This window comes from Seriola aureovittata, chromosome 6 (assembly GCF_021018895.1).
Source record: "Seriola aureovittata isolate HTS-2021-v1 ecotype China chromosome 6, ASM2101889v1, whole genome shotgun sequence".
NCBI lineage: Eukaryota > Metazoa > Chordata > Actinopteri > Carangiformes > Carangidae > Seriola > Seriola aureovittata.
This window is the reverse complement of record NC_079369.1, coordinates 184,972-194,212: the sequence shown is the minus strand read 5'-3', so window position 1 is coordinate 194,212 and position 9,241 is coordinate 184,972. Positions and strand designations below refer to the sequence as shown.

The following is a 9,241-nucleotide window of genomic DNA, read 5'->3' as shown; positions in this document are numbered from 1 at the left end:
GTAAAATGATTGTCATGTGACTGTCAGCTTGTCATGTGACTGTCAGCTGGCCATGTGACTGTCGTTGGGTCATGTGAACCGGAGGCTAAAATTATCCAGCAGCAGATCTGAGGTCAAATTTCAGCTGAAGAGAGACGGCATGGAGGACGACAACTGCTGCTGTGCTACGACAAGGTGAGAGCTGATTCCCCAATACTGCAGTACTACAACACTACAATAATATACTACTATACTGCAGTACTACAGCACTGTTATACTATAATACTGCAGTACTACAACACTACAATAATATACTACTATACTGCAGTACTACAGCACTGTTATACTATAATACTGCAGTACTACAACACTACAATAATATACTACAATACTGCAGTACTACAACACTACAAAAATATACTAAAATACTGCAGTACTACAGTAATGTTATACTACAACATTACAACACTACAATAATATACTACAATATTAAAAATACAACTATCTAGTGTGACAAAGTGTCTGTTCACTCAGGAAAAACTGACAATAAAATAAGGATGAATAATTATAAAAATAATTTCAACTGAAGCTTAAGAGGAAACTTTAACCGCGTCCGTTAACATTTCTTATTAAGAAAATAATATATTCACATATATTGTCAGAGATAATCAGGCCTCAACTGCTATTTAAAAAATAATTTTTTTAAACAAGTAATGGTTTCAAACATTTAGTTTTTTTTGTCTTTCATAGTTGAGCTCATGTATTTATTTACTTCTTAAAGTTTGCTGTTTTAAAATAAATATAATTTTTACTATATAGATAAAATGGAATATTTCTCTCCGCTCTACTAATAAATAATCACCAATAACAGGATGATCAGAGGGAGGACGACACTGCAGCTCAGAGGTTAGGTCATCTCACCTGTTCACCTGTGCACTACGACATCATCATGGTGGGCGTGGCTGTGTGTAGCTCCATCAGCTCCGTTAAAGCTTTGTGGGAGAGCAGGATCAAGAGGAAGAAGGAGGAGCAGGACGAGGAGGAAGAGCAGAGGAGGAGGAGGGCAGTCAGAGGCGGGGCTACCGGCAGGTCAGACTCTGCCCACTCTTTTTTTTATTGGTTAAATGTTTTTGCTGGGTCTAAACTCTTGTGTTTCCATCTCACACGTGCTGAGTGAGTTCACTCAAAATGATTGATAAACTTCTCACCCTCAACGGCCGCCATCTTGGCTCTATGTAATACACAGTACTACATGTGTACTGAGTACACAGAGCACTACATGTGAGTGTACTGAATACACAGTACTACATGTGTACTGAGTCCAGGTCGGGTCTTTGATGTCCTGGTTCTGGTGTCTGGTCCAGACTCAGTGTAGGGGTCTGGGAGGACCGGGCGTCTCTGGCTCGACTCCAACAGAAGCTGCAGACAGAAGACGGACGGCTGGTTCTCCGGATCGAACAGGAGGAGTGGAAGGTAACATCCTCCAGGAGCAGACTGTCCTGGTCTGGTCCCAGGACCACATCTGATGTGGTTCTCTGGTTGTCATATTTGTTATGTCCCCAGTCTTTGCCAGGCTGTCTGGTCCAGCTCACTCAGGTCCAGGAGTGGCAGATCCACCGGACCGGACTGCTCAAGATCCCTCACTTCATCTCCAGCTTCCAAAACCTTCTGGTTCTCGATCTGTCCCGCAACGGGGTCACCGAAATCCCCCGAGAGATCGGTCAGTATGACGCCCCCACTTCCACTGCAGATTGGAGGGTGTAGATCCTTTAGCTTGTCTCAGGGAATGGAGTTTTAATGGTGTCCTGGTTCTGGTCACAGGGAAGTTGACCGGGCTCAGAGAGCTGCTGCTGAGCTACAACAGAGTCCAGTTTGTTCCTGAAGAGCTGAGCTGCTGTGAGAGTCTGGAGAGGCTGGAGATCGCCATGAACCGGGACCTGGACCACCTGCCAGACCAGGTATGAACCAAAACCTAAACCAGATTCTAAATAAGGGACCAGCACTAACCTAAACCAGGTTTAGGTAAACACTGATAACACGGACACCTTTCAGATCAGGTGTGGACCCAAACCTAAATTCTGACCAGTGAGTGTAGACCTGATCCTACAGAGGGTCTGATCCAGCTGATCTGAGGTCTGTTCTGTCCCCTGAAGTTCAGGAAGCTGAAGAAGCTGCAGCACCTGGATCTGTCCATGAACGACTTCACCTGCCTGCCGGACTGCGTGGTCGGACTGCCGGCGCTCGAGTGGCTCGACATGGGAGGAAACCGACTGCAGCACTTACCTGAGGACATACACAGGTGGGTGAAGGAGGACAGCGACATAATCTGAGCCCCACCACCAGCCAATCAACAGTGAGATATGTGTGTCCTCAGGATGGAGAAGCTGCACACTCTGTGGCTGCAGAGGAATGAGCTCGAGAGGCTCCCAGATAACATCAGCAGGATGGACAGTCTGGACACCCTGGTCCTCAGCTGCAACAGACTGAGAGACATCCCCTCTTTGATGGAGGACATGTCCAAGCTCAGGTCAGTCTGTCCTCAAATATGACTCAGTCAGACCGACCTCAGGCCGACCTGAGGTCGGTCTTTCCACCGTCTTTTGTCTTTGTTTCTGAGCAGGTTTGTGAATTTCCGGGACAACCCTCTGACTCTGGACGTGGCTCTGCCATGCAGGAAGACGAAGGGCGAGGAAGATGAGGAAGATGAGGAAGATGATGACAGAGAGATGTTTGGACAAGAGTTCATGAAGATGTACATCCAGGAGGCGAGGAAGAGAGCGTACGCCGTGCTCAACATGCACTGTGTCAACCGTTAGTACCAGCTCCTCCCCACGGCCAACACTGACACTGTAATACCTGAGTCCTCATGAGTCTGAGTCCTCATGGGTCTGAGCCTGAGTCCTCATGGGTCTGAGTCCTCATGGGTCTGAGCCTGAGTCCTCATGGGTCTGAGTCCTCATGAGTCTGAGTCCTCATGGGTCTGAGTCCTCATGAGTCTGAGTCTTCATGGGTCTGAGTCCTCATGAGTCTGAGTCTTCATGGGTCTGAGTCCTCATGGGTCTGAGTCCTCGTGGGTCTGAGTCCTCATGGGTCTGAGTCCTCATGGGTCTGAGCCTGAGTCCTCATGGGTCTGAGTCCTCATGGGTCTGAGCCTGAGTCCTCATGAGTCTGAGTCCTCATGAGTCTGAGTCCTCATGGGTCTGAGTCCTCATGAGTCTGAGTCTTCATGGGTCTGAGTCCTCATGGGTCTGAGTCCTCGTGAGTCTGAGTCCTCATGGGTCTGAGTCCTCATGGGTCTCAGTCCTCATGAGTCTGAGTCCTCATGGGTCTGAGCCTGAGTCCTCATGGGTCTGAGTCCTCATGGGTCTCAGTCCTCATGAGTCTGAGTCCTCATGGGTCTGAGCCTGAGTCCTCATGGGTCTGAGTCCTCATGAGTCTGAGTCCTCATGGGTCTGAGCCTGAGTCCTCATGGGTCTGAGTCCTCATGAGTCTGAGTCTGAGTCCTCACGGGTCTGAGTCCTCATGAGTCTGAGTCCTCATGAGTCTGAGTCCTCATGGGTCTGAGTCCTCATGAGTCTGAGTCTTCATGGGTCTGAGTCCTCATGGGTCTGAGTCCTCGTGAGTCTGAGTCCTCATGGGTCTGAGTCTTCATGGGTCTGAGTCCTCATGAGTCCGAGTCCTCATGGGTCTGAGTCCTCATGGGTCTGAGTCCTCATCGTTCTGAGTCCTCGTGGGTCTGAGTCCTCGTGAGTCTGAGTCCTCGTGAGTCTGAGTCCTCATGAGTCTGAGTCCTCCTGAGTTTGAGTCCTCATGGGTCTGAGACTTCATGGGTCTGAGACTTCATGAGTCTGAGACTTCATGAGTCTGTCTTCATGAGTCTGAGTCCTCGTGAGTCCGAGTCCAACCATAAATCAAAGCCAGAGTAATTCAGCTGTGTCCTGTAAATGTCCGTCCTCATCTCATTCAGTCTCTGTCAGAGACACTGAGCTCATCCAGAGTTTAACTGAGGCAAAGGTGGGACTCGATCTAGTGACCCTGTGATCAGAGGACGACCCACTGAGACACAGTCTGGTTCAAGTCCCAGTGACTTTCACCTTTGAACTTTATTCACATTGAGACATGAAGGTGTGATGTTCCTTCACTTTCTTCATGTTGATATAATGATGATAAAATAATTTCACAGTGAAAATCTTCTGAAATAAGATGAGATTGATTTTTGACTCAAAACAAACTGATGAATTACTCTAAAGTCAATGTTCACTTACTAACTTTTTCCAGCCAGAGCTTTCAGCTGCTTCTCACAGTTCGATTTTCTGAAGGCAGCCAGGAGATACAGTTGAAAGCTCGTAAGTGAACCTGGATCTGATTCAAACGTCAGATGAATATTAACAGATATGTGATAACACTATTACTAATAACTAATAATTAATAATAATTAACAGACATCAAGTTGATTACAATAAAATAAATATTTGATTTATGAACTAATTAGGGTTTAACCCTTAAGTAATTAATCATAATAATAGTAATAATTTAATTAGGTTTAAGCTTTTTACTATAAAGTATTTGATTGTAAATAATTGTCTGATGTCCGATGTGTTTCTGTTCTGAATGTTTCAGAGTCCAACGACGAGGCTTCACATTAAAACAGTCGTCGCTGCGTTTCTTCTTCTGCAACTTTTTAAATCAAACAGGTTTTTACAGCAGCCACCGTGTGACTCACAGACTCTGAGACAGTTTGTCATGTGACCACTTCACCTGCTCCTGTTTCCTGTTGTTACTCAGACTGTGAATATCAGTGAGCTGCTCGAGGACATCAACTGAAAACACTTTAATACAAACTTTACTAAAGATTCAATACGTTGAGCCTGACGATGATTTTCACAATTAAAAGACTTTTTTTTACAAACACAAACTTGTTTCTTTGAGTCGAGCTGCAGCTCATCATCAGTTCAGTTTTTCTGGTCGTGCAGATGAGTAATAACTGATCAGGAGGAGGGGGGGGGGGGGGCACGGCGGTCAGTAACATGTTCTCCAGAGTGGTCTGAGCATCGACGTATCGAGTCAGTTTGCTCTTGAATCCTTTTGCCCACAGGAAGTGGAGTCTGCCGCTGTCGATCAGAAGTTTACAGAGACGACCCACATGCTCCCGCTCATCTGCCGCCAGAAACCTGCAGACACACAGACACTCTGTTCAGGACCTTGTCAGGGCTTGGGACACCACCTGAAGGGGTCAGAGGTCAAATATTTACCCATTCACAGCGTCCGTCTCCTCTGCTGCTTCGTGCGCTTCATCGTCTCTTCTCTGATTGGTTGGATCCTGAGACGGATGGTTCTGATTGGTTGGTCTGAGTCCACATGTGGCCCAGCTGGACATTCGACAGAAAGCTGAGAACTCTGCAGCTCCGAGTCCTCTCTGCAGGAAGAACTGCTGACCCACGTAGTGACGCCACTCACAGCGATGGTGACAGCACAGCGCCACCGCCAGGCCGAGGACAGCACCAGAGCCAGGAACAAAGTCAGAGGCTGGTCCTTGTTCAGGTCCTGGATCATCAGAGAGAGAGCCAGAGTCTGGACCAGGGTCAGCAGCCAGTTCTGATGTTTTGAGGCGTTTTGCCGGTGGTTCAGTCTCCTGGTCCAGTCCTGGTGTTTCCAACAAACAGCGCAGAGCCAGATCTAAGGACAGAAACCAGTTAATGTTCAGCCGGTCACCTGCACCTGTGGCAGCAGGTCAGTCCGTGTTAAAACCAGGAGTCAAGTCAGAACCAGAACCAAGTCAGGTCTGGGTTTGTTTCAGAGACCACTGTGGGTAACAGATCTGTTTTGGTTTCTAGTGTCAGGTGTCAACAATAGTGTCAGTGTCATTCGACTGACACTGCTGACAGCCAATCAGTGCTCAGAGTGCGAGGCAGACCGTTCTCACCTGTAGCTGCTCCACACAGGTGTTTCCCGACTCCGACTATCGGGAGCTTCTTCTGTCTGAGCAGAGGGACTTTACCTGGAAACATCAGGTCAGATCATGGGAGTTAAAACCATGAGCATAAGTTCAGAACTAAACCACCAGGGTCTCAGTGTTTGTCTCTTACTTAAATCCAGATGTTGAATGTCGACCTGCAGCCTCTCAAACTGAACTCCACCCTCCTGATGTTTCCCATCCACCTGGAGCAGAACAGACAGCAGGTTTGGAGTTGTTTTGAGTCAGAGAGTCTGGAGCTGGGGAGTCAGGGACTAGGGAAGTCTGGACCAGGGAGTTTGGAGACTGGAGTCATGAGGTTTCTCTGTACCTTGAAGCGGGTGCTGCAGCGCTCCACCAGCAGCAACTGCAGGTCTTCACAGATCTTCAGGTGGTCGCGGGTCTTCAGGGCTTCGTGGATCCAGTGAGACAGTTTCCCTCGTCCCGCTCCGAACTCCACAAAGCACCGTCCCCCTGCCAACAGTCCCAGCTCCTCCAGATGACCTAAGATAGAGGACTGGACATACGACAGGTCAGACAAGACCAGCTCCAGCTCCACCTCCTCAAGGGAGGCATGGCTTACAGACGTGTGTCACTACAGACTCATCAACCATTCACCTGTCCAGGATTTTACAAATACTGAGCTCATGAGTCCAGATCCACATTCCCCTTCTAGAACCTCCCACAACAAACAAAGTCTGTTTTCTCACTTCTAAAGGTGTGTACAGGTGTTTCAGGTGTTACTGTACCTGCTGTTTCAGGTGTTTGTGGGCAGAGTCTCCGTTTTTCGGGTTGCTGAGTTCCTCCTGGAGGACAGGGTGGGACAGAATGCTGTCCTCCGGGTCACACTGCAGTCCTATAACAACATCATTATTTTCTACAGAAACAGTCAGACTGTGGAGTGCTTCACTGATACATTGACGAGATGCTGCTGTGACGTTTGATTTGCTGGATTTAGTCATGTCATGCCTGGTTAATTTATCTTAAGAGCAGGTGGAAGACGAGTAGAATCAGCAACTCACCTCTGACCGCTGTCCTCAGTTTGTCCAACAGAGACTCCAACTCTGTCCTGCTGCGCTCACACAGACTCACCTGGAACAGATAGATTAGCATTAGCAATGTTGTTGTTATTCAGTGTGTGAACAGCAGCAGAAGATCAGACGTTACCTGCTGCACAGTCTTGTCTCCATCAGCTGATCCAGCATTTATGTTCTCCACATAATAAACCTGAAGAACATAAAAAACAGTCAGACTACAGTCAGACTACAGTTCAAATACAGTCAGACTACAGTTAGACTACAGTATAACTACAGTCAGACCACAGTTAAACTACAGTCAGGCTACACGTCAGGCTACATTCCAACTACAGTCAGACTACAGTTAAACTACAATCAGATTACAGTTAAACTACAGTCAGCAACAGACATGATGACGGGGACAGAGGAGACAGAGCAGAGTTGATACTCTGACATGAGGACAGTGAGGACAGAGTGAGGAGTTTGTCTCACAGGCTTGTTTCTCTCTCTGGAGTTACATTTCCTCAGGTGTTTGTCCAGTTTGTCTTCACTCACGGTGCTGAAGCAACAAAAAAACACCAACACATAGAAATCATTTGACATGTTGTGATTCAATAATCCTGCTGGTGATGCTGTGATCAATGAGTGATGCTGCTTCTGAGTCAATTAAAACTGATTTTATTTCATTCACAAGTAACTGTTTATTAACAGATCAATAATCTGATCATAAAAAGTGATTGATCAATAACTGACTGTTTGGGGTCCAGAGGACAGATGATCCTCCTGCTGCCACTTCTGCTTCCCTCCTCCTGGAAACGGGAGACAGAAAACAGAAAAACAGTGGTTGTTGTTATTTGAGAGCATTGTAGTTGTTGTGGCGTTGAATCATTTACAGTCAGTGTCTCAGTGTTCAGCCATTTTAACATCAGGACCGACAGACGCTTTCCCACTGTGTAGTTAATTATCAGAAGGTCTTTCTGTGGCCTGAAGCTGTGTTTGAGCAGAATGTGGTCAAAGTCTAGTTAAATGGTACATAAATACATTTAATTGGGTGACCAGATGTCCCTGTTTTTCAGGGAAAGTTACCGTTTTTGGTGGCCTGTCCCTGGTTGGAGCTGTCCCCAGAAATGTCCCTGTTTTTAATGTTTGTAATTAAAAACAGACGCCTAACTTTGTGCTTGTTTTGGCCAACAGAAGGGGATAAGCTGCTAACTATAGCATCTTCAGAAGTGAAGCTAAACCATCAAAATTGAGTTATCCAATCAGATTTTCCTTTTTTGTTGTCTCTAGGCAGAGAAAATGTTAGCTGGCTCACTCATTGGTAAACTAACCGAAACAAACATACTTCAAACAAACTTTACGACAACTTCAAAGGTAGGTAGTCATTATTTTATCAGTCGGCCTTCATAATAGTTTATTACAACACAACACTTACCGTGGTCGAATTACATGACTGTACTCCCTTTTTATTTAATTGGTAAAAACATTGGGTATTTTAATGATATATTGACACCGAACTGGAAATGTCCTCTGTTTCCATTTCAGATATCTGGCCACCTTAACATTTAAGCAATATTTAAATGTTTAAATGATATTTAAGTGCTATATAAACATTATTAAATAGTACAGCTGTATCCTGTGTCTGCCTTTCTCAAACAAACTCATTGACCTGAGGATAAATATCTGACACAAACCGGCCACATGTTGTAAAAGGCCCAGACTTTGTAATAAAAAAAAAAAAAAAAAAAAATCCAGCTACACTTGCCTCCTGTCAGTGTCAGCGCCACCTGCTCACAGGTGAGTAGCTGTAACTGAAATACTGATTGTATTTGTCTCTAAACTGATTAAGAATAAAGTTTAAACTTTAATTCAGTCGAAGGAGCAGCGTTTGAGTCAGAGGATGAAATCAGTTTACAGCAAAGCTCTTCTGTCCTGCTGTTATCATGTTGTGTGTGTCAGTGAACTCAGCCCGTGTCCATGAACTCACCATGGTCGCATGTTCTCCACAAAACGTTTTTCCTCTCCCGACGATCATTTTACAGAAACGGTTCTTTTTCTCCACGAAGAACCCACACCTACCGGGTGAAGGAGCCGCCATGTTGGAGGACACGGAGGTAGCAGAACTTCCATGCTGCATTCAGGTGCTCGCTGAGCTGTGGGAAATACCAAGGGTCCACGATTAATATTAATAAGTGTTTGCTGTTTTTATAAAACGAACGAAATAAATTTGGAGTTTAACACTCAGAATATTAAAACCATAGTCAACTGAGATTAAAATAAGGAAAAGTGGCCA

At 45.9% G+C, this 9,241-nt stretch overlaps 2 protein-coding genes across 3 annotated transcripts; one reads left to right on the top strand and one right to left on the bottom strand.

Annotated features, from left to right (window-relative positions):
- Positions 1-73: 73 nt before the first annotated feature.
- Positions 74-4,740, top strand: lrrc39 (leucine rich repeat containing 39). Of its 2 annotated transcripts, XM_056378505.1 has the most exons (9): positions 74-174; positions 851-1,068; positions 1,344-1,452; positions 1,543-1,699; positions 1,801-1,937; positions 2,133-2,278; positions 2,354-2,506; positions 2,600-2,790; positions 4,600-4,740. In XM_056378505.1, exons 2-9 carry the CDS (start codon positions 929-931, stop codon positions 4,623-4,625), a joined length of 1,059 nt encoding a protein of 352 aa, XP_056234480.1. In that variant the 5' UTR covers positions 74-174; positions 851-928; the 3' UTR covers positions 4,626-4,740. The 2 variants fall into 2 exon arrangements, with proteins under 2 accessions (XP_056234480.1, XP_056234481.1); XM_056378506.1 differs by lacking the exon at positions 2,600-2,790 and having other exon boundaries at positions 4,600-4,737.
- trmt13 (tRNA methyltransferase 13 homolog) lies at positions 4,047-9,201 on the bottom strand. Its single transcript, XM_056378494.1, has 11 exons — positions 8,936-9,201; positions 7,702-7,757; positions 7,441-7,507; positions 7,100-7,159; positions 6,955-7,024; positions 6,682-6,788; positions 6,264-6,449; positions 6,066-6,138; positions 5,903-5,977; positions 5,232-5,655; positions 4,047-5,150 (listed from the first exon to the last, which is right to left on the bottom strand). Exons 1-11 carry the CDS (start codon positions 9,083-9,085, stop codon positions 4,826-4,828), a joined length of 1,593 nt encoding a protein of 530 aa, XP_056234469.1. The 5' UTR covers positions 9,086-9,201; the 3' UTR covers positions 4,047-4,825.
- Positions 9,202-9,241: the final 40 nt, after the last annotated feature.